This window comes from Bos indicus, chromosome 26 (genome assembly GCF_029378745.1).
Source record: "Bos indicus isolate NIAB-ARS_2022 breed Sahiwal x Tharparkar chromosome 26, NIAB-ARS_B.indTharparkar_mat_pri_1.0, whole genome shotgun sequence".
NCBI classification, from domain to species: Eukaryota; Metazoa; Chordata; class Mammalia; order Artiodactyla; family Bovidae; genus Bos; species Bos indicus.
The window spans coordinates 25257264-25282101 of NC_091785.1; the positions used below are offsets into that span (position 1 = coordinate 25257264).

At 42.5% G+C, this 24838-nt stretch overlaps 1 protein-coding gene across 3 annotated transcripts in view; it reads left to right on the top strand.

Annotated features, from left to right (window-relative positions):
- Nucleotides 1–24838, top strand: part of SORCS3 (sortilin related VPS10 domain containing receptor 3) — a 632833-nt gene that overhangs the window by 190879 nt on the left and 417116 nt on the right. For all 3 annotated transcript variants that reach the window (XM_070780798.1, XM_070780799.1, XM_019953194.2), the window contains exon 2: nucleotides 4101–4168. In XM_070780798.1, the coding sequence (XP_070636899.1) occupies nucleotides 4101–4168 (68 nt within the window). The remainder of the gene's footprint in view (nucleotides 1–4100; nucleotides 4169–24838) is intronic.

Consider the following 24838-nt stretch of genomic DNA (forward strand, 5'->3'; position numbering starts at 1 on the left):
ACACCAAAAAGAAATTAGATATGTAAGAAACATAATAAAGACTGAGAAGATGGAGGGAGGGAAGGAGAGTGGTCTAGTTCAATTCAGTTCAGTCGCTCAGTCGTGTCCGACTCTTTGCGACCCCATGAATTGCAGCACGCCACGCCTCCCTGTCCATCACCAACTCCTGGAGTTCACTCAGACTCACGTTCATCGAGTCAGTGATGCCATCCAGTCATCTCATCCTCTGTTGTCCCCTTCTCCTCCTGCCCCAAATCCCTCCCAGCATCAGAGTCTTTTCCAATGAGTCAACTCTTCGCATGAAGTGGCCAAAGTACTGGAGTTTCAGCTTTAGCATCATTCCTTCCAAAGAAATCCCAGGGCTCATCTCCTTCAGAATGGACTGGTTGGATCTCCTTGCAGTCCAGGGAACTCTCTAGAGTCTTCTCCAACACCACAGTTCAAAAGCATCAATTCTTTGGTGCTCAGCTTTATTCACACTCCAACTCTCACATCCATACATGACCACTGGAAAAACCATAGCCTTGACTAGACGGACCTTTGTTGGCAAAGTAATGTCTCTGCTTTTGAATATGCTATCTAGGTTGGTCATAACTTTCCTTCCAAGGAGTAAGCGTCTTTTAATTTCATGGCTGCAGTCACCATCTGCAGTGATTTTGGAGTCCCCCAAAATAAAGTCTGACACTGTGGTCTAAGCACTGGGTAAAAATGCTGATAGAATGAGAACAGCTCTGGGTTCTTAGAAGGGTTCTCAGATCCAGTTGTTTGTTAGACCTTGTATTAAGTAGTAGGACTCTAACCCTCAACATCTCTTTTTTCTCCCCTTATGGGCTTTGCACTTTTTGGAAATTGCTTATGCTAAGTCACTTCAGTCGTGTCCGACTCTGTGCGACCCCATAGACGGCAGCCCACCAGGCTTCCCTGTCCCTGGGACTCTCCAGGCAAGAACACTGGAGTGGGTTGCCATTTCCTTCTCCAATGCATGAAAGTGAAAAGTGAAAGTGAAGTCACTCAGTCGTGTCCGACCCTCAGCGACCCCATGGACTGCAGCCTTCTAGGCTCCTCCATCCATGGGATTTTCCAGGCAAGAGTAGTGGAGTGGGGTGCCATTGCCTTCTCCGGGAAATTGCTTGGTGCCCCAGAAAGCTTGATATCGGAAGACACTAAAGTAGTCTGACTTGCTCCGGCAGACACTAAAGGGGGCTCTGACCTGTTTCTAGAAGAACGTAGTTTTGAGTTTCTCCAGAATTTGGGATGGTCTACACATAGCCACTCATGTTTTTACCTAGTGACTGTGAAAGAATGATTTAGTCAATGAAAGCAGTAAAATGAAGAGAAATCTGGTGTGTATGCATTTGAATTGATTTAACAAATAGGAATTATTGGCACATTGCTAGGCATTTGGTTGGAGAAGGTTTGGACAAGTCCTGTCTCCATTAGCCCCTGAATTTAACAAATGAGGAAGCAAACGGGAAAGGCATGGAGTGCAATACTTTGCATAGGATACATGCTCCTTGCTTTTGTGCTGTGCTAATAGTGTAATAGAGTGGGGGCGTGTGCGGCCCTTAGCACATGGCTGCTTCTGGTTGCCATTACCTCAAGACACATTACCAGGCAACGGTTAGTTATCTAATTACCAGAAGACCTGTGGGAGCTTAGAGTGGCAATTAGAGGTCCCGCTTAGCCATTGGTCAGCACCGCAGTTTGCCCCTCCCCCAAGCAAGCAACTGTCAATGAGCGACTCTTGGTGGTTCTACTCAGCCATTGGTTAGCACCACAGTGGGCCCCACCCACAAGTGGCCAGTTGTCAGTGAGTGACTGTTAGTGGGTCATTCAGCCAACTGTCAGTGGAATGGTGGTTGTCAGGTGGAGAGTGAGGTAAGAGTTGGATCCAGCCTTCTCCGTTAGTGCCTGCCAGCGCTCCTGGTTGGGGGTCAGCAGGGAAGCTGGGGGGTCCCAGGGAACAGCCTGGGAGCTGTGTCCCACAGGGCTCCAGAGCCCTCGCTGGGGACACCCATTGGCCTCATCCCAGGCCTTGAGGTGACCATGAACCCTCTCCCCCATCTCCACCTCTGCGACCTAATGGCAGCAGCTGTCCACATTGGATGCAGTCTAGGACCTGCCCCCGCTGTTGGGGTTGCCTGAGGAGCTAGACGACCAGTTGGGTTATGGGTGCCTGGCTCCCTCAGCAATGAAAGCTGGGCAGGGTCTGGTGACCTGGCCCTGAGGGCGTCGCTAACTGAGATCTGCCTCTTAGCCAGGACTGGGACCTCAGGGGGCAAAAGCTGTGCCGTTTCTTGTCAGAATAGAGAATAACATTCGGTAGAGATTTACAGGAACATCGTTACCTGACCATGACCTGACGTCAAGAACAAAGGATCTAACACCAGAAAGTTTGCCACAACTAACCACACCCTTTCTTCACCTTTGCCAGAAAAGCTAGGCTTTGCTGAAAGCTTTTAGCGAGTTCAGAGTTTTTAGGGCATAAGCCACCTGTCTCCTTGCACGGCCCAGCAGTAAACCTTTCTCTGCTCCAAACTCTGGTATTTTAGTATGTTTGGCCCCATTGTGCGTCGACCACATAAACTTGCATTTTTGGTACCAATAGGTCAGGTGGTTTGGTAGATTCTACTATTCTTAAAATAGTTGTGTCTTTGATGTTCTTCTTGGCTTGGCTGTTTCTTTCCAACCTACGACTCCTCATCACAGGACAAAATCTGGGAAGAGACCTAAAGAACCCTCTAGTCATAACCTTGCAGAGAAGTTGAAGGTTCCAAGTCAGGTTTTTCAGGGACTCTCTCTGACCCATAATGGGGTCATATCCTTGCCTCTAATTTTTTCTTAGTTTACATAAAAGAGATGGAAACGGTGCTGACCGACCCCATGGGGTGCTGGATGAGAATAAATCTCAAAATGAGTGTCTTGTAGTTGGTTAAATGCCATAAAAATGTTCAATATAATGGCTGATTATTTTTCTTTAATCTTAAATGGATACCTAGCATGCAAAAGTCCTATCTTGGTAGCAGAAATCCATTATCTTGGAAAGAGTTTAATGGCTGCTGTGCAAATGAACTGAAGGAAGTTAAATTGTGAAATGGGAAGGAGTTGAGAAAAGTGAAATGAGTTGTGCATTAAATTTAGATAAACACAATTATCTGTAACTGGATTATCACGTGTGCAGGCAAGGCAGGCGCTGTATATTAGGCACCTGTGTTTTGATTAAAATAGATTCAGGTGCATGTACTTTGCATCCTTGTAGATATGGGATTGTGCCTTAGCCATTGTCCAGGTGCATGAGGGGGCAGCAGGGAAATGGCTGAGATCCAAGTCCTCAGCTGTAAAAGTTTAAGGGGACTGGGAGTAGTCTGGCCAATGGATGTTCATTTCAGAAAACTGCTGACCCTATTATGGGCTGTCCAGCTGTTTTTCATGTGCAGCTTTCTTCTGGGTTTCTTTTAACTGGAGTCAGGAAAGTGGTCCTGGAGTCCGGTGGAGTCTAATGTCTGCTTTCTCCATGGATGGGACACAGAGAAAGACAGATGACATCAGAGAGCGTTGGCAGCTGGGCTTGCCTGTTGTTCAAGATTTTATGGTTGTGAGGTGCTAGCGGTGGGGTGGGAACATGAAATCTCTTTGAACCCCTCTGTAGACAGACAGAATCAGGCCCAGTTCTTTCTTACCCTTTTAGGTCCATGTCCGTAAGTCAGAGTCATCTCTAGATCAAAGGCAAGCCCGTCCTCTGATCTCTGGGTGGCCATCTGAGTGAACAGAGCTAGCCAGCCTGTGCCTGACCTTGAAGGAGGACAGATGTGGGGAAACAAGTGTAGATATCCAGTTAATCCCTGTTGCCACGTTTTATTTCAAGTGCAAAGCACTGTCAGGATTAAAATAAATGCTACCAGTTATGAGGTAGCATTAAATTAATAATTTTTCCCCCATGCTTGATCCTATAATACCCCTCAACTCAATGGATAAATTCTAAGTCCTCCTCTGGGTGATTTGAGATGCAGTGAATATTGTTGCACAAACTAAAGTTGACTTCCTCTTTTTTTTCCCCCTCTCATTCCTCTCCTGTGCCCTTCTCCACATCCCTCTCTCAGGTTATACTTATCCTGACGAAGCTGTATGACTTCAACCTGGGGAGCGTGACGGAGAGCTCACTTTGGAGGTAAGTGGATTAGAGGTCCTTCACTAGCTTCTCTGGTTGGGCTCACGTGAGAAGCACCAACTGAGCAGCTGGAGAGCATGTTTTGAAAGGAGCAGAAGATGCTCCTCTTCCTGGATGCCCACTTTAATGCCCCGGTGGCAATGATGGTCTCTATCTGTGAATTCCTTAGCACTCTGCTGATCTTGCTTGGGGCCCATCACACATTCTCCTTGGCATTGTGGTTGCTTCTGCATTCATGCTGTGTCTCCTTTGGCTCGACAAATGTGAATGAAAGATAGAGAGATCAGAGCATGTCTGATGCAAGAGGAGACTGTGGATAAGGGAGCCTGATATATGAAGGATGCTAGCCTTGGCGTGAGTCTCAGCCTAAGGACTGTTTCTCATTGTCCTTTGCTGTGACTCTTGAGAAGCCTGTGCTTCTGGGCACAGACACACATGAGAATTGGATCTGTGTGATGACTTCTGAGGTCCCTAGCCTTCCTGGACTCCTTCTTTCATAAAATAATATTAAAAATATACTTTACAACTACATTGGAGTAAAAACAAATATATTAATATTGTATATTAAAACTTGTTTTCAGCCTAACATGTTCATTCTTTGGTTTTGACTTTAAAAGAAATGACAGCATTTTTGTGAACCCTAGGCTCTATGTCTCTGTACCTGCTGAATAAATCAGCCCTGACAAGGAGCTGGGATGGGGAGAAGGATGTGAGTGGGTTAAGCCAGAGAGGGCTTTAAGGAAGCCACGAACTGACAGTTTCTCTGGACAGGAGACACCACACACTCACTCTTGCATATATCTCCTCACATGCAAGTTCACTATTCCAGCCATGCTGCGGGCAGTCACACAGGGCCCCAGTGAGTTTCATCAGCCTCTCTGAGTCGGCACTTCATGCTCTGCTTATTGCATCCGTGGGCTTCAAGAGGGCTGTGTGTCTATCCTGTTTACTCTGTCATTTGTAAACACTGGAGAGAACACGGTCACAAAAGGCCATTCACTTGGTGGTGTCTTTCATCTCAGCGCCTGTCCTGAGGGTCTCTGGAGTCTTGGAGCAGAGGGCTCTGGGGCATGAGTATCTGTGAACCTGGCTGCTTCTTTATCTGACCTGTTTGCAGAGGACCAGCCAGAGCCTCTCTCCTGGAAGGGGAGCAGTCACAGCATCTATTAAATATTTAGGGGTTAATTGCTCATATCTGCGGGGCTTGCCTTCATTTGCACAGGATGTCCAAAACCTAATTTGGTGCTCAGTGGAAATTGGCAGAGGTATAAGTAACCAGGCTGCCTCTTGTAGATGAAAGCGTGCCTCTTTCCACTCACACAGGACTCCTGGGGAACGAGAGGCTCAGAAGCCATCCCCTCAGGCCCTATCACAGTGATGCTGTGGTGATCCTTTAAGCCTGACTCCAGTGCTGTCTGCTTGGTGCAAATAATGAAATAAGCCAGAGAATCCTGTCCTTATAATGAGAGACAGCTATACCTGGCAGCCTATATCAAATTTCAGGAAAGGTTTGGTAGTTCTAAGGGTGAACCAGGCAAAGCCAGGGAGCCAAGGCCAGATGCTTAATGCTGGAGGCCCAGTAAGTGATAGAGTGTGTGCTCCATGGACATAAGAGTCAGTATATTCACTAGTGTGTGTCAAGGACAGCAGATGGCCGAATGGCCCTAAGGGCACCCTGATGTCCCATTGCTAGGATTCAAAATCTAGCTTGTCCACCCAAAGAGCTCTGTGGCTTTGGGCGCTTTATCTAACTTCTCTGGATCAGCTTTTGGGGATGCTGGAATCAAGGACCACAGATTGAGTGGCTGCAAACTGCAGAAATGTGTTCTCTTCCAGTCTGAAGGCCAGAAGTCTGAAATCGAGGTGTCTTTGGGGCCCTCTCCCTCTGGAGGCTCTAGAGAGAATCCTTCCTCACCTCCTTCAGCTTCTGGTGTCTGTCAGCATTCCCGGGGCTCCATTACTGCTCTCTCTGTCTTCTCCTCTTCTCTCCCTTAGAAGGACGCTTGCCAGTGGACTTAGGGGCCAGCCCCATAATCCAGGATGCTCTCATTTTCAGATTCTTAGTTTAATTACATCTGCAGAGATGCTCTTTCAAGGATAATTCCGTTGTGGGTTCTGGGGGTTAGGACATGTTTTGATAGGGGCAGTGCCATTCAACCGACTTCGCTCTCATAAATCTCAGTTTCTCTGAATGTAAATTGGAGACAGTACAAATCCGACTTTTGTTCCAGCCACATTGTCCTTGCTGTTCTTCGCACAAGCCAGCATCTTCCTCAGGACCCTTACACTTGGCTTTTTCTTGGGTCTGAGCTTCTTCCTCTCTGCTCACCTCATCAGTGAGGCCTTTGTCTCAGGACTTGGCATTTCATTACTGGGCTGCATTTTCCTCCCTGGAACCTGTCACCCTCTAGCTGTTAAATATTTACTTATTGATTTATTTATGTTCAATCTACATCCACTAACATCTAAGCTTGTAAAGATAGAAATTTTTTTTTTTCCATTTTGCTTCAGTGCTGTATCCTCAATACCTCAAATAGTATCTGGCACACAGGAGGTACTTAATAAATGTTTGCTTGATGAATAAATTCATGGATGGACTGTAAGGACTAAATTAAATATTAAATGTGCAAACATTTACGACAGTTACATGTGGAGAGTGCTCAGTTAATTGTAATAATTAATGATTATTGTAACCCTGTGTATTTGTGTAGTTTTGTTTGTAAGAATCCACTAAGGCAGGGATCCATGGGATGGAAACTGTAAGTGCATGCAAAGGGTTGTATTCCGTGCTGTCTAGGAATTACCACAGACCTTCCGGGGTGTTGGCAAGGGGATAGGGAGGGGAGAACAGTGATTTATGATGTTGTTCCTCATGCTGACTGGGCAGGGGGAATTGGAATAGCAGTTTCTACCTAGTTGGAGACGTTATTTTGTAAGAAAGATTCTCTGAATGGCTGTTGGAGTGATGGGTGAGCTACAGTTTGGCAAATGGAAGGTGGAAAAATGTCCCTCGCACAGGGCAAAGGCCAGGCAAGGCAAGGCTGTAGGAGATAAGGGGACAAGGAAGGAGGTAGGGAGAGCAGCTGGGTGCTGGATTAGGTAGGGAGGAGGGTGGGAGGACTCATCAGGTTCACAGGAGGGGCCAAACCAATGGGGGTTACTTAGCATAGACTGTAGATAACAGAGTATATATGGTGTGACCCTTCAGGGATTTGAAACAAGCTGGTAGATGTTATAGGCATTCCCTATGGATACGCGTTATGTGAATATGTATTTGTGTTATCCGGAGGGTTCACAGGTCAGATAAAGCCCAGCTTAGGAACCCCTGCAGAGGGGGCAGTTGAGAAAAGGGACTGATCCTAAACTTTGTGGAGACTTTCCAACTTCCTGGGCCCTCACCGTGTGTCTTCTGACTTCTTATTGTTATCTTTATCCCTAAGGATCCGTGCCCCTATCCTCTTTTCTCTGCTGTTAGTGATGTATTTTACAGTTAGAGCCTAGAGCACTATGATCTTCCTTACTAATACAGTGAGCACAGAAAAGAAACTAAATTAAACACACACCTTTTCATTTCTGTGATTTGGTCCAACATGCTTAACTAAGTTGAAATTGAATTTGGTGATTCTTCTTCAATTTTCTGTACAGCAGAGGCGCCTGGAGCAGCAGCTGTCATGACAAGATGATGCGCCCTGCCAGGTTGCAGTATGACATAATTATTTGTCTCACTGAATTAATAATTCAGAAGCCATCTACTTCTAAATAGACAAAAGGCTGTTTAAAAGCAGTCTGTAGCATGGCGGTAGTGTGTGTCCTTGGTGACACTCTTTCTGGAACTCCTAGGTGCCATTATACTGGGGGTGGTCAAAATATTTTCTCTCCACCAGCACAAGAATGGGTGCACAAATTGGTCATTTAGCACAACCATCTGTTGGCATCCTTTAGTCAAAGGACATTTTACATATGGAGTGTCAAGCCTGTAGAATTAATGAGGCTGGGGAGTGACTTTTTAAAAAGACCCAGGGATTTGTTTTTAGGGTGTTTTCAGTCCATAGTGTGTCAAGCCTGGAGGTTGTCCATATGTCAGGAGTGATACTAGAGATCGACTCTATCAGACTTTATAGAGGCCAGACCCAAGGAGGAGCAATGAGTCCAGATCAGGAGGCTCAGATCTAATCAGCTTCCTCCTCATCAAGGTAATTAAAAGTGAAGCTCTGGGACTGATGGCCTGGTTACAAGTCCACATTCCTCCCCTGAGCCACTGAGTCATCTTGAACACGTTCCTTCACCTCGCTGTGCCTCTGTTTTCTTATCTGTACCAGGAAGGTTATATCCACACCTACCACATAAAGTTGTTTTGAAATTTCATTGAAATGAACTATGTCAACTGCCTTGAAAAATACCTGCCCTGCAGCACCTATGCATGGGAGGTGCTCGGAGAGAGTTAGTTGTCATCGTATGATCTGCAACTTGAGCTGCTTCTGTCTATGAGTTCCTATACCTAAGCTGTCTTGTTCTATCTTTTGTGAGAAAGTTGAGAGTCGGGTATCACTGGGCTCAATTTACAGATGGGAACATTGAGCATTGCAGAGGTTAAACAATATGCCCCAGATTGTGAAACTAAGAAGTGGGGGGAATCCTACTGAACCCTGAGCCTGTGCTTAGTCCACCCTGTGTGCTGGCCCTGATGCTGGGCAAGAGTGGACTCATGGAATCTTCCAGAATAAGATAATTTTTAATGAGTAGAAGATTGGGATGATATGGAAAGTGGAAGAGGGAGAAGTTCTCAGAGTGGGAAAATTGCCCTCGAGTGGTTGGACTGGGATTTCAACTTCTAGAAATATTCCTTCTGTAATTGAGATGGATGTTCTCTAATCCAGCACTGTCTGATTAGAAATATATAGGAGCCACATAATTTCCCAGCAGTCAATAATGTGAAAAGAAACAGTGGAGATTAATTTTATTAATAAATTTTCTTTAACCTAGTTATATAGAACTATCATTTCAATAGACAATCAATAAAATTATTAATGGGCAATTTTGCATTAGATTTTTGTAGTAAGTCTTTGAAACTGAATGTGTATCTCACACTTAAGGGCATATCTCAAGTTTACATACAAAATGCAGCCACAGTTTGTTTAATAGTTAAATATGGCTGTTGGATACTATAGTGCCCAGTAGAGGTCTAGTAATCTCTCTTTCAAATATTATCAGTTCATTGGGTGAGGTGGGGGTGGGGAGCAGGAAACTTTTTTCACCATAGAAATGCATGTCTGTTTCATCAAAGGACAAAATGTAAAAAATTCCACCTGTTCTGGAAGGAAATTATTTTATAATGTTATGCTAGTTGGAATATGGGCAATGTCAAGGGCTAACCTGATCCATATTAAAACTCTGGTCGTCTAAAATGAAACGAGGGCTGTGGAAATCTGTCCACAGAAATGGAAAAGTCGTCACCAGAACTCCTAGGTCTTTGAACTGTGATTCTTGGTAATTCTGAAATAATCATGGCTATTGACCCTAGAGTCGAAGAGACTTGGGGTGAGAAAGGATCATAGCAAACATTCTCCTTGAGCCCCGGCATCTTTTCATTTCAAAGATAAGGACGTGAGTTCAGGGAGAGGAAGACACTTTGGCTGAGTTTCTTGGATAAGAAGTCTAAAAGTGTTGCCTGGCTCCTCTATTACGCAGAGTGAAGTAAGTCAGGAAGAAAAACACCAATACAGTATATTAACACATATATATGGAATTTAGAAAGATGTTAACGATGACCCTATATGTGAGACAGCAAAAGAGACACAGATGTATAGACAGTCTTTTGGACTTTGTGGGAGAAGGCAAGGATGGGATGATTTGAGAGAATAGCATTGAAAGGTATGTATTATCATACGTGAAATAAACCTCCAGACCAGGTTCGATGCATGCGACAGGGTGCTCAGGGCTGGTGCACTGTGATGAACCTGAGGAATGGGATGGGGAGGGAGGTAGGAGGGAGGGTCAGGATGGGGGACACATGTACACCCATGGCTGATTCATGTGAATGCAAGGCAAAAACCACCACAATATTTTAATTAGCCTCCAATTAAAAATAAAGAGGGTTCCCTGGCTCCTGATCTCCTTCCATGAACACACACATCCCCTAAATGGAAACCCTGGAACTGGATAGACAGCCCTCTTCTTTTTTCTTTCTTTTTTTTAATTGAAGTATAGTTGATTTATAATGTCGGGTTAATTTCTAATGTGTAACAAAGTGACTTGGTTTTATGTATATATGTGTATATATATCTCCTTTTTCACACTCTTTTTCATTATGGTTTGTCAAAGGATATTGAATATAATTCCCCGTGCTATACATATGACTTGTTTATTCTATGTATAATAATTTACATCTGCTAACCTGAAATCCCACTCCATCACCCTCCTCCCTCCTTTTTCTACCCCTTGGCAACCACAAGGTTGTTCTCTCAAGTTTGTGGGTCTGTTCGGAGAGTCTTCACATCTCCTCCATTGTCAACTGAGAATAGACCATTGTTGCATGGTGTGCAGGCATCATACATTCAGAGACTGGTCATATTCTCACTTATTCCTATGACAGTGGCATGTAGCACATGCTTTGGTGTCTTCTTCATGCCCCTCTGCTGAGCTTGGTGGCATTCCTGGTCCTTGATTTGGGAGCAAGGGGCCACTTTTCTTTGAAAGTGGTCCCTGTGAACAGACTGATTAAGCCACTGCTTGAGGTTTTGAGTCTTTAGTTTTGAATATAAGTCATGGTAGGGATTTATGTTTCGGACTGGCAAATTGCTTCTTGGACTCAGTTCTCCATGTCCTAAACATTAACACTTGGATTGATAAACACATTGCCCTCTCCTCCAAAAATTTGTTTTTAAGGTCCCATTTTATGGAGGTAGATGAGCTAGCATGCAATCCCCCAGCTTCCGTCGGTCCGTCCCAAGCACTAGTCTCTGGCAAAGGTCTGTGAGTGGCCAGCTTCTGATTGGGTGTGAGGTCCCCACACGAGCTTTCATCTTGAATTCCTATTGGATTAGGGGTCCTCACAGAGCTAAACAAATTTGAAGTTTTCTGGGCATAAGAGGAACCAGGAATCCTTTGCAGTGGATGGTCCTCCGGTTTGCTACTTCCCCTCAGTTTCCTCTTCCCTTCTCGCTCCATTTCATCCACCCCCAGCCCGGCAGTGTGAGAATCAATATGCTCTTGGAAAAGCAACAAGTATTCTCAGCCCTTCCTGCTATGTGTTTGGTCTCAGGGCCCACACAACAAGGGGACTTCAGATGAAGGGGCCCCTGGTTAGGGTGTTTATGCGCCCACTTCCTGGGCACATCCTCCTGGACACCTTCCTACACCTTCCTGGATACCTTCCCTCTCCTTCCTCCCTGGGCCGGGTGCCTCTCCTCTGCTTCCCACTAATGTCTCATCCTTACATTGTGTTCCCAGCCTGGAAGCCCAGAACAGGGACCAGTGCCCTTTCTGTTTCTGGATCTACAATGTCAGCACTTGGGCTACACTAAGTAAAAGCTGAAAGATTTGAACTGACGTTCCAATTGCCCCAAACCAATCCCAGCCCCAGCCTTGCCTTGTCCTGTTGCTCTCCTTGTATTGAGTTGTCTTATCCCCCTGCCACTGGGGAATCCTGTGACTTTTCATCTGCTTTGCAAGCTGTTGTCTGGACCATTTATTTTCTCCTCTAATTGTTCTGTCACTGACCTTTCTGGGGGATGCTGTTTTTTTTAATAGAAAGTGGAGACCTTTGAATTTATTAATTTTTTTGTTTGCCAAGAAAACCCTGATAATAATTGCCAAGACTTCCCAGAAGTTATTAGTTTACAAATTTTAATGACACTCATGATTTATTTATGTACTTCCCTCCCTCTACAGCTGTTCATCCCAATTCCTTAGTGGAATTCCTGCTGAATCTGAGTGAATTAATGGAAACAAAACTGCAGAGTGGAATGACTTTTTTCTGGCTAGGCTGTTAATTAAAAGCTTTCCATCCTATTCGCTAGGCTCTTCATATGTGAGGTCCTGAAGACTGGGTGGATATAGGCTGTGAAATCCTCCCTCTAGAACTGGGGTCTTTTTCTGTTTGTTTTCAGTGGTAATGAATCTGGTGAAAACTCCTGTATTGGTCACAGAGCATTCAACTGAACAGATATTAATTGAGCATTCATTATGTAAGCATCCCTGTGCTCATTGCTGGGGGATGCAGAATAAGTATGTCATGATTGCTATCTTCAAGGAATATTTAGTTTGGTTGAAAGATAAGATTAATGCATACAGGGAACAGCGTCAGGCATATACAAGTATATATAGGTACATGCAAAACACAATGTATTCTGTGATGAGTGGCCCTACTGTAGAAGTACTTATATTTTTATTATTATCACACCTCACTCTATGAGGATGTAAAGCAGTTCTAGGAATGAATTAGAGGGATGATCAATGCGGTTCATATATTTTGTTTTGCTGTTTAATATAAAACGTCTTATTTCTCCATTCAGTTCAGTTCAGTTCAGTCGCTCAGCAGTGTCTCACTCTTTGCGACTTCATGAACCGCAGCACGCCAGGCCTCTCTGTCCATCACCAACTCCTGGAGTCCTCCCAAACCCATGTCCATTGAGTCGGTGATGCCATCCAACCATGTCATCCTCTGTCGTCCCCTTCTTCTCCTGCCCTCAATCTTTCCAAGCATCAGAGTCTTTTCAAATTAGTCAGTTCTTTGCATCAGGTGGCCAAAATATTGGAGTTTCAGCTTCAACATCAGTCCTTCCAATGAACACCCAGGACTGATCTCCTTTAGGATGGACTGGTTGGATCTCCTTGCAATCTAAGGGACTCTCAAGAGTCTTCTCTGACACGACAGTTCAAAAGCATCAATTCTTCGGTGCTCAGCCTTCTTCACAGTCCAACTCTCACATCCATACATGACCACAGGAAAAACCATAGCCTTGACTAGATGGACCTTTGTGGACAAAGTAATGTCTCTGCTTTTTTAATATGCTGTCTAGGTTGGTCATAACTTCCAAGGAGTAAGTGTGTTTTAATTTCATGGCTGCAATCACCATCTACAGTGATTTTGGAGCCCATAAAAATAAAGTCAGCCACTGTTTCCACTGTTTCCCCATCTGTTTGCCATGAAGTGATGGGACTGGATGCCATGATCTTAGTTTTCTGAATGTTGAGCTTTAAGCCAACTTTTTCACTCTCCTCTTTCACTTTCATCAAGAGGTTCTTTAGTTCTTCTTCACTTTCAATGAAACTAAATTTCTCCATTAGGATACGAAATTTTAAGAGGAAAGACTGCTTCATATGAGAACTAGTAGTTCCCATAGTTCTCAGAAACCCCTGGTCACAGATGGGATAGTGCATGTGTAGTGGTTAAAGGTTCTGATTTCAAATTGCCTGGGTATAAATTTGAGATCTACTGCTTGCTAACTGTACCACCTTAAGCAATGTCTTCATTTCTCTATGTCTAGGTCTACTTATCTATATAGTAAGATGACAGTAAGACAGATCTCATGGAAGCTTTGTGAGGATTCAGTGAGATAATGCATGGAATGCAAAAATACGTACTATTTAGTTAGTACTTTATGTAATAATTATTGTTTGTTCGTAGGCCCATATCCTCCTAGCCCAGCAGCTTCTACCAGCTCCAGAAGACAGTTGTGCTAATACTTTTTAGGAGGTTGGGGTGCAGGACATACCTAGAATCCTAAGCATGTGGTGCCTGGAAATGTTACATTTCTTTTGAGAGAATGTTCTGGAGTCTTTTCCTTCAGATATTCATCTGTGCTTGGCACAAGGGGGAAGGTTAATATATTTATTGGTTTTTCTACATCAACTATTGCTGCTGATTTGGGGTGTAGGATGCAAAGCACAATCTGATTTAAGTTCCCTTAACATAGTGTTGAGTTAACTCATCCGTTGCTGGTTATTTTCTTTTTACTGCAACTATTAGGGGAGGTAAGCCTCTTGAAGAGCTTTCTTACCTCCTACGTAATTAATATGGAAGGCATTTTGGGGTCATCCGTGTTTCTCAAATTTGGTGTATCCTCAGAATTACTTGTAGACTGTGTTAAAAATCTAGATTCTTGGCCCCTAACCAAGGGATTCCAGTTTGGTAAAGCTGGAGGTTACTCAGGATGTATACTTTTAAAAGCCCCATGATTGTTTTTGATTTTCAGGTAGGACTGGGAGCCACTGGGCTCAGAGGAAGCATGGGTTCTAGGCCTGTCTCAGTTGCTAATTAATCATCTGCTAATTAATCAATTCATGCCATCTTCTATTTCCTCATAAATAAAGATATTAGATGAAATGATCTCAAGTCCCTTTCCACTCCAGGTCCACAGATGCTGTCAACCTGGGAAGTCAAACAAGAAACACACACAGGATTTATGATGGCCAACAGGTACCTTTTAGGGAGAAGGCAATGGCACCCCACTCCAGTACTGTTGTAATCCCATGGATGGAGGAGCCTGGTGGGCTGCAGTCCATGGGGTCACTAAGAGTCAGACACGATTGAGTGACTTCACTTTCACTTTCCACTTTCATGCATTGGAGAAGGAAATGGCAACCCACTCCAGTGTTCTTGCCTGGAGAATCTCATGGACGGAGAAGCCTAGTAGGCTGCAGTCCATGGGGTTGGACTGCAGAGTTGGACACGACTGAAGCGACTTGGCAGCAGGCAGCAGGTACCTTTTATGAGCTAACATTGTGAGCACAGCCATCCCCCTTAAGGAAAACTAATGTGCTGTTCATGGACAGATAGTAGCCAGGGGGCAGGTGTTAGCCAGAACACCTGCTCTAACTACTGTACTTAAATTCATTAAACATAAAGAGCATCATCCAAGCTATAAACTCTTTGCTCCCCCAAAAAACATGAAAAAAGAGTTTGCCCTGAATATTGAAACCTTAGACATCTTAACTTTGCTGGAGAATAGGGCAGTGTGAACACTGGAGAAACAGATCTGGTTTACTGATTTAATATTTTCCTATTTATTATGGGAAAAAGGTTTCTTTTTACGGCCTAGTCTTTTTTCTTGCATCTTGACATGTGTAAATCTTGATTTTTGTCCAGTGGCTGAGAGAACGCAATCCTTTCGTACGGATTGTGCCTGTTGATCGTTGTTTTCCGTTGTTTTCCCTTCCTTCCAAATGTGGTGCTGTTTTATCACAATCATAAATAACCTCACCATTGGGAGAAGGGGTGTGAAATTCTGCCCGTCCCTCTCCTCACCCTGAGCTCCCTCTCATTTTCTCAGCAGTAGATTCATTAGCCTTCTAATGAAGTTAATAAGTAAACAGGATCAGACAGTTCCTTCTAAAATAACATTTATAAATGGATTTTTTTCTCCAACTCTCTCAGGTAGTACCTTAATTTTTTTCCTGCCAGATGTCCACATGTGTAAAGCTATGATGGGTGGGCCCTTGGGATGTGATTTGAAGCCCGCCCCCCCCACCCCGCCAATAAAGGGAAAAATTTCAATTCACACAAAGCCTATCTATTTTCAAGTTTATAGGAGAGTGAATTTTTATATACTCCATTCCTGCTTATATATTGATATATAATGACTATAAAGATTAGGTCGTCAAGCTTTCATAGTTACTTTCTCATCCTTTGGAAGCCAATTACTTTATTGGACATGGACTGTAAATGTCATTAGGAGGCTTCTGGCAACTTCTCCCATGAAGACCACTATCCTAGACTTTATTTGGGGAGCCATAAACTGGTTAAAAAGACCTCTTCTTTATGTTATGTGTCTGTGAGCTTTCTTTTCAGAAATCGCTGAACTTATAAGGGAAACATTTCACTGCTTACTTTTGCTTCCAAATGGTTTGTGCCAAAATTAAAGCTAAAATTTGAAGTCAGAAGGAGAAAGACAAATATCTTATATTAATACATTTATATGGAATCTAGAAAGATGGTGCTGATGAAACTATCTGCAGGGCAGCAGTGGGGACATAAACAGAGAACAGACTTGTGGGCAAGGAGGGGAAGTAGAGGGTAGAATGAATTGAGAGAGTAGCATTGAAACATATACATTACTGTATGCAAAATTAGATAACCAGTGGAAATTTACTGTATGATGCAGGGAGCTCAAATGTGGTGCCCTGTGATAACCTAGGGGTGAGATGGGGTGGGAAGTGGAAGAGAGTTTCAAGAGGGAGGGGACATACATATATCTATGACTAATTCATGGTGATGTATGGCAGAAAGCAATACAATATTGTAAAGCAATTATCCTCCAACTAAAGACAAATTAAAAAAAATAAGGCAATACATAGTTATCTTTTAAAAGATCTCCTTTTCAATGGCTCTAATATCTTAAATTGGTATAATATTTGTAGTCATTGCCCACATGAATACATAGCATGTCTCATGTTTCTAGGAGGAATGGGAGGCCTGTGTAATTTTACAGATGGATTAACTCAATTTCTTGAGTAGGTTGGTGGTCAGTGATTGCAAATCTGGTACCCAGATCTAGGTCTCCCAGTTCTCAGCAGCCTCATGATCTTGCTCTTTCATTAATAATCACTCTTTCCTGGCCCTTCCAGCTCAGCAACCATTCACATTTCATAAGAGAGCTATGACCAAGGGACTACTTTGGGGACCAGAAATGGGTTTCCTTGGACACTTGTCTCAGTGATTTTCATTTCTGGTTGTTCATGAGAATCACCAGGGAAATATAAGAATGTCCAGTTTCCTGGGCCTTATTCCAAACCTACTGAATCAATTTCTGGGATCAAGATCTAAGAACTTATGGTTTTAAAGAGCTCACCACTTGATTTTGATATGACCACTGACCTAAGAGACTCCATAGCTATTTTTATTTCTTAAATGCTTATGAAGACTTATTTTTCAGAATCTTCTCCCCAGCCCTCTTGCCCTCTTACCCATTTTTCCTTCTGGCTGGCTCAGAATGACAAACGCAATCATTCATGCAAAAATACATAGTTGTGCCCTCATCTTCATAGATGACAACCATAAAGGTTAGTAATGGGAATGAGCCTTGGCACTTACTAGTTAGCTCACATTCTGTCAGCATCAGGCTTCTTAATTGGGCGCTCGTTTCAGAGATTGGTGCTATAGGAGAATGGTTATAAGGTGCTGCTCTCCATGGAGTTGCATTGAGATAAATCTCTAAGGGTGAGTTGGCAGCTACAAGTCTAGGCTTTCTGAGGATCAAAAAGTGCAGCAAATGGGGGATGGTTTTCAGGCAACTTTGCAGTAGAAATCATCACTGGCTTTGGGCCACATATAGGATTTATAGGAAGCATACTGGTATAGCTCAACATTTGGAGGAAGAAATAACAACAAAACCACAGGAACAGCAAAATCCTAGGCATCTCCAGGGACCATAGGATATCATGGATCTGTACATTTCCAGGCACCATGACAACTGGTTTTAGCCATTCCAGTAGATGGTCTGCTGCTGCTAAGTTGCTTCAGTTGTGTCCGACTCTGTGTGACCCCATAGATGGCAGCCCACCAGGCTTCTCCATCCCTGGGATTCTCCAGGCAAGAATACTGGAGCGGGTTGCCATTTCCTTCTCCAGTGCATGCATGCATGCTAAGTCACTTCAGTCGTGTCTGACTCTGTACGACCCTATGCACAGCAGCCCACCAGGCTCCTCTCCTCACAGGATTCTCCAGGCAAGAATACTGGAGTGGGTTCCCATTTCCTTCTCCGAATAGATGGGCAATAATAGCTTTTTATAGTTTTAATTTGCATTTCCCTGATAGCTAACGATGTTGTACAAGTTTTCATGTGCTTTTTTCCCCATCTGTATATTCTCTTTGGTGAAATATCTGTCTTTTGCCTTTTTTTTTTTAACACATGAGGAAATATGATTGAAAATAGACATATTTAATGTATACAACTTGATGAGTTTGGAAATAAGTGTATATCCACAAAGCCATCTCCATAATCTATGCCATAAACATATAGATGACCTCTGAAATTTTCCTATACTGCCCTCTTTATTTTTATTTTCTGTGATGACAACATTTAACATAAGATATACCCTATGCCTTCCTCAGTGATCAATGCAAATAAATAGAAGAAAACAATAGAATGGGAAAGACTAGAGATCTCTACAAGAAAATTAGAGATACCAAGGGAACATTTCATGCAAAGATAGGCTCAATAAAGGACAGAAATGGTAGGGACCTAACAGAAGCAGAAGATATTAAGAAGAGGTGGCAAGAATACACAGAAGAACTGTACAAAAAAGATCTTCATGACCAAGATAATCATGATGGTGTGATCACTCAACTAGAGCCAGATATCCTAGAGTGTGAAGTCAAATGGGCTTTAGGAAGCATCACTACAAACAAAGCTAGTGGAGGTGATGGAATTCCAGTTGAGCTATTTCAAATCCTGAAAGATGATGCTGTGCAAGTGCTGCCCTTAATATGCCAGCAAATTTGGAAAACTCAGCAGTGGCCACAGGACTGGAAAAGGTCAGTTTTCATTCTAATCCCAAAGAAAGGCAATGCCAAAGAATGCTCAAATTACCGCACAATTGCACTCATCTCACAAACTAGTAAAGTGATGCTTAAAATTCTCCAAGCCAAGCTTCAGCAATACGTGAACCGTGAACTTCCAGATGTTCAAGCTGGTTTTAGAAAAGGCAGAGGAACCAGAGATCAAATTGCCAACATCCGCTGGATCACAGAAAAAGCAAGAGAGTTCCAGAGAAACATCTATTTCTGCTTTATTGACTATGCCAAAGCCTTTGACTGTGTGGATCATAATAAACTGTGGAAACTTCTGAAAGAGATAGGAATACCAGACTACCTGACCTGCCTCTTGAGAAACCTGTATGCAGGTCAGGAAGCAACAGTTAGAATTGGATGTGGAACAACAGACTGGTTCCAAATAGGAAAAGGAGTATGTCAAGGCTGTATATTGTCACCCTGCTTATTTAAGTTATATGCAGAGTGCATCATGAGAAACACTGGGCTGGAGGAAGCACAAGCTGGAATCAAGATTGCTGGGAGAAATATCAATAACTTCAAGTATGCAGATGACACCACCCTTATGGCAGAAAGTGAAGAAGAACTAAAGAGCCTCTTGATGAAAGTGAAAGAGGAAAGTGAAAAAGTTGGCTTAAAACTCAACATTCAGAAAACAAAGATCATGGCATCCAGTCCCATCACTTCATGGCAAATAGATGGGGAAACAGTGGAAATGGTGGCTGACTTTATTTTTCTGGGCTCCAAAATCACTGCAGATGGTGATTGCAGCCATGAAATTAAATGACACTCCTAGGAAGGAAAGTTATGACCAACCTAGATAGCATATTAAAAAGCAGAGACATTACTTTGTCCACAAAGGTCCATTTAGTCAAAGCTATGGTTTTTCCAGTGGTCATGTATGGATTTGAGAGTTAGATTATAAAGAAAGCTGAGCACTGAAGAATTGATGCTTATGAACTGCGGTGTTGGAGAAGACTCTTGAGAGTCCCTTGTACTGCAAGGAGATCCAACCAGTCCATCCTAAAGGAAATCAGTCCTGAATATTCATCGGAAGGACTGATGCTGAAGTTGAAACTCCCAATACTTTGGCCACCTGATATGAAGAAGTGAGTCATTTGAAAAGACCCTGATGCTGGGAACGATTGAGGGCAGGAGGAGAAGGGGATGACAGAGAATGAGATGGTTGTATGGCATCACTGACTCAATGGACATGGGTTTGGGTGAACTCCGGGAATTGGTGATGGACAGGGAGGCCTGGTGTGCTGCAGTTTCTGGGGTCACAAAGAGTCAGACACAACTGAGTGACTGAACTGAACTACCCTTTTAGCAAAAATTTAAGTATACAGTATAGTATTGTTAGCTATAGCTCTGTGCTGTAGAGTAGATTTCTTTGACATAATCATCTTGTAAAATTGAAACTTTAAACCCTTTAATACCTCCCCATTTCCCATCTCCACCAATAACCCTTGACAGTCACCAATATACTCTCTGCTTCTATGAGTCTCACTATTTAGATTCCTCATGTAAGTTGTATTAATACTATGTAGTATTTATCCTTCTGTGTTTAGCTTATGTCATATAGCATGACATCCTTCAGTCTCATTCAGTTTAAGGCTGGATAATATTTCATTGTATAAAGGGTATAAAGTTTCACATTTTTAAAACCCATTCTTTTGTTGATGGACAATTAGGTTGCATCCACATCTTCATGGTTGTGAATAATGCTACAATGAACTTGCGAGTACAGATACCTCTCTGATCCTTTCAATTCCTTTGGATATATACCCAGAAGTGGTATTGTTGAGTATATGGTAGTTCCATTTTTAATTTTTCGAGGAACCTTGTTGCTCTTCTCCAAAGTGGCCCTAGCAGTTTACATTCCAACCAACAATTTGAGTGTTCCCTTTTCTCTACATTCTCACAAGCATTTGTTTTCTCTTGTCTTTTGGTAACAGCCATCCTAACAGTGTGAGGTGCTATTTCATTTTGATTCATATTTCCCTGATAATTTGTGATGTTGAGCATATTTCCATGTATAATGTTGTATATCCTCTTTGGGGAAATATCTATTCAATTCCTTTGCCCATTAAAAAATTTTTTTTGCTCTTGAATTGTAGAAGTTCCTTATCTTTTGAATATTAAGGCTTTATCATTCTGATATATGTTTTTAAAGTACTTTCTACCATTCTGTAGGTTGCCTTTTCATTTTGTTGATTGTTTTGCGGTGAAGAAGGTTTTTGATTTGATGTAATCCTGCTTATCTATTTTTGCTTTTGTTGCTTATGCTTTGGTGCCATATGCAAGAAATCATTGCCAAGGCCAACCTCAAGAAGTTTTTCCCCTTTTTTCTTCTAGGAGTTTATAGTGGTCTTACATATAGGTCTTTAATCCATTTTGAGTCTTTTTGTGTGTGTGTGTGTGTTCTTCTGCATGTGATATCTAGTTTTTGCAACACTATTTGTTGGAGAGACTGTCATTTCCTCATTGTGTGTTTTTGGCACCTTTGTTAAAGGTCAGTTGACTGTGTTTGTGTGGGTTTATTTCTGGACTCTCTATTCTAATTCCACTGGTCTTGTGTTCAGTCGCCAAGTTGTGTCTGACTTTTTGCAGCCCTGTGGACTGCAGCACGCCAGGTGCCCCTGCCCTTCACCATCTCCTGGAATTGGCCCAAATTCATGTCCACTGAATCAGTGATGCCATCCAACCATTTCATCTTGTCACCCTCTTACCCTTCTGCCTTCACTCTTTCCCAGCATCAGGGTCTTTTCCAATGATTTGGCTCTTCGCATCAGGTGGCCAAAGTATTGGAGCTTTAGCTTCAGCATCAGTCTTTCCAATGAGTATTTAGGGTTAATACATGCCTGTTTTTTTGCCAGTACCTATTGTTTTGAATACTGTAGCTTTGTAATATATTTAGAAATCAGAAAGTGTGATTCTTCCAACTTTGTTCTTTTTGTTCAAAATTTCATTGGCCTTTCATTGGCTTTTCAGGGTCTTTTATGGTTTTGTATGAACTTTAGAATTTTTTTCTATTTCTATGTAAAATGCCTTTGGGGGTTTGATAGGGACTGCATCAGGTCTGTAGATCATTTTGAGTAGTATGAACATTAACAAAATTTGGGGTTATAGAAATATAACCCCAAATGGGGTTAGAAAGATATGTTTAGAAAATATAATTTAGTTGGGAAAAAAGTATAGGCAAGGATGGTCTATTCTGAGACTGCTGTGACATTCTTATTGCTTTTTACCTCCATCCATCCATCCATACACACATTTGCTTCTGTGCTTATTTATTTGCTTACCTTTATAGAATGCCCAATGATCTAATGGTATTTATGGATCAGGAATGAGGAAGGCAGAAAACTGAAATTTAAAATCCCTTTGCCTGAAGGAAACCAGAAACTTTCTCTTCATCCCCCTGAGTGTCTGACTGGCTTTAAGCTATATAAACATAAGTTCTATACAATTGAAGTTAGAATCCAATGACTGGCTTATCAAGTTCAACCTGATGAAGGGCCATCAGGAGCTAGGCATGCCTTACTGGCTTCCTGTACTCAGACAAAGTTCAAACTTTTGCATTCTGGAAGCATGGGGCAGAGGACAAAGGAAGTGATTGACTGCCTAAGATTATTATTCCATTTCATAACTTACTGTTGGGGATATGGAAGACTGGATAGTAACAATGCAAACTGCAAAGAATTTAGAATTGGACCAAATTCTGATTTACTCTGGTGCCTTATATTGGCATTCTCTTTTAAAACATCTGCCTGAATTCTCTAGGACTTGAGTATAGAATTGTTATACAAGATTTTGTGTGTGGCCAACAAGGAAGAAACAATAAGCCTCCTAAGCTTCTATTTTTTAAAAAATAGTTTTTACATATTTAAATTTTCATGCAATAATTTCACTAATAAAATATTTTTCAAAACTTAAAAATGAAGAGTACTATAAAAATACTATATACAATCCTGTTTACAACCATTGTTAAGTTTTAGCATATATACTTGGCCATTTTTAACCTATACAATTTTATATAATTGTGATTTTCTTGTATAAACAGGTTTGTTTCTAATTTTCATATAACATTTGACTAAGCATTTTTCTATGTTATTCAAAATGGTTTGCAAACATAATTTTAATGTTTACATAATAGTGTATTATATTGCTTTTTTGTAATTTACTTAACTATATTCATTTCTCTATTTCTAGAGATTTAGATTGTCTTATAGTTCTTCACTATTTAAAAATGTTGCCATGAATATCTAGATACATAAAGCTTTGCTTTTGTCTGCATTTTAGATGATTTTCTTAGGGTAGACTTCTAGAGGAGAAATTATAAGTTTTAGCACACTTGAGTTGTATTCAGAAAAAGGTGTATTTCTGACACTCTTATGCTGAAAAAGAAGCCTCTGAAATTTAAAGAGAAAAGTTAACACAGTTACAGGGTGCATATATATGTATGTAATATATGAATATTGCATATATGTGTTTACTTGCCTTAGGTAATTAGTGTGCCTAAATTATTGTAAAATTATTGGAATAAGACTGGGTAGTAAGATCCTGGGAAGCAATGTATCCCAGTCTCCAAGAAGAATATACATGTCCCTTGCTCACTGAGCGTATTCAGGCCCATCTGCATTGATAAGATGAAAATAGCAACCACAATAAGTAGCTACTCATTCTTAGCACTATGTGTCAGGTACTGATTGAAGTGCTTTACATATGTTTAACTCAGCCTTATAAAAATTTGGTTAGGTAAAGAGTGTTCTCATCCCCATTTTACAGCTCAAGGCCAGAGAATTTAAATGACTTTCCCAAGTCATGCACTTAGCAGATGGTAGAGCTGGGATTTGGATCCAAATGCTTGGATGCTAGAGCCTGTGCACTTCATCCTAGTCTAGACAGCCACTAAGGATGACCTGACTGAGGCTGGAAGTTGTTATAGAGGTTCCAACCAGTCTAAGATTTATAATGTTCTTAATGCAAGATCTTGGTGCAAGATTCATGTGGAAGAGGGAGACTACAGGGAGTTCCAACTGGATTTTACCTACAGCTCCTCCAATTCAGGGTGTGATCTGGGATGGAATCATCAAGGGTGGGAACACTGGAGGGCCTAGTCTCTTCCTTTCTGTAAAGGTTTGAAATAGGTCTCAACTCCACAATTTTCTTAATAACCCTTTAGGGACTTGCTGAGCAGAAACTTGTATGTTCTGTTCTGTCTTTCCTATTATCTGTACCTGCTTACCTATATGTTCTTGAGAATCACTGTACGCAGAGGTTGAGAGCACAGACTAGTGCATACTGCCAAGGTCCACGTCTCAGCTCTTTCTAGCTGTGAGCTTCGGGCAGTAACTTCTCTGGGCCCCACTTCTGGGCCCCACTTCATCATTTCTGAAGTAGGAGTGACGACGGTACCTACCTCACTGGGCAGCCGAGAGCCACCATGAGTTACTCGTGGTGAAGTGTTTGGAAGAACACTGGCTCACAGCACATGCCCTCTGTGCGTGTTCAGTCTTGGACCACTCTGCCTTTTGTCCTCATCCCTCAATCCAGTCTCCTGCCTGCCAGGGCTTATTTGCGTGTTTCCCAGGCAGTCAGCAGATACGTGTGGGGTGCGCCACATGCACGATTCCATGGGTGGAAAGGGAGCAGAGTGGCCTGCTGCCTGCTCCTTTCCTGCTTTCCTCCAGTGTGGAGGCAGACAGTGACCCAGGATTCTCCAGAGGGTGAGAGAAAGCACGGGCTCCCTGAGGCACTGCAATGGCAGGAGCTGCTCCAGGGGGAAGGATCGTGGAGGGCTTTCCTAGGGCCGCTGTAACAAATATCACAAAGTAGGTGATTTAAACCCCAGAAATCTATGCCTCATAATTCTGGAGGCTGGAAGTCTGAGAACAAGGTATTGGCAGGGATGGTTCCCTCTGAGGTCTGTGCGAGAGGCTCTGTTCCATGCCTCTCCCCTACTTTCTGTGATTTTCTGGCAGTCTTTTGAGCTCTGTGGCTTGTGAAAGCATTACCACCCCATCCCTTCCATCATGCTTACACGGCCTTCTCCCTATGTGCATGTCTGCATCCAAATTTCCCCTTTTTATAAGAATACCAGTCATATTGGATTAGTCCCTCTCCCCTACTCTAATTTGACCTCATCTTAACTAATGACACCAGCAACAAACTTGTTT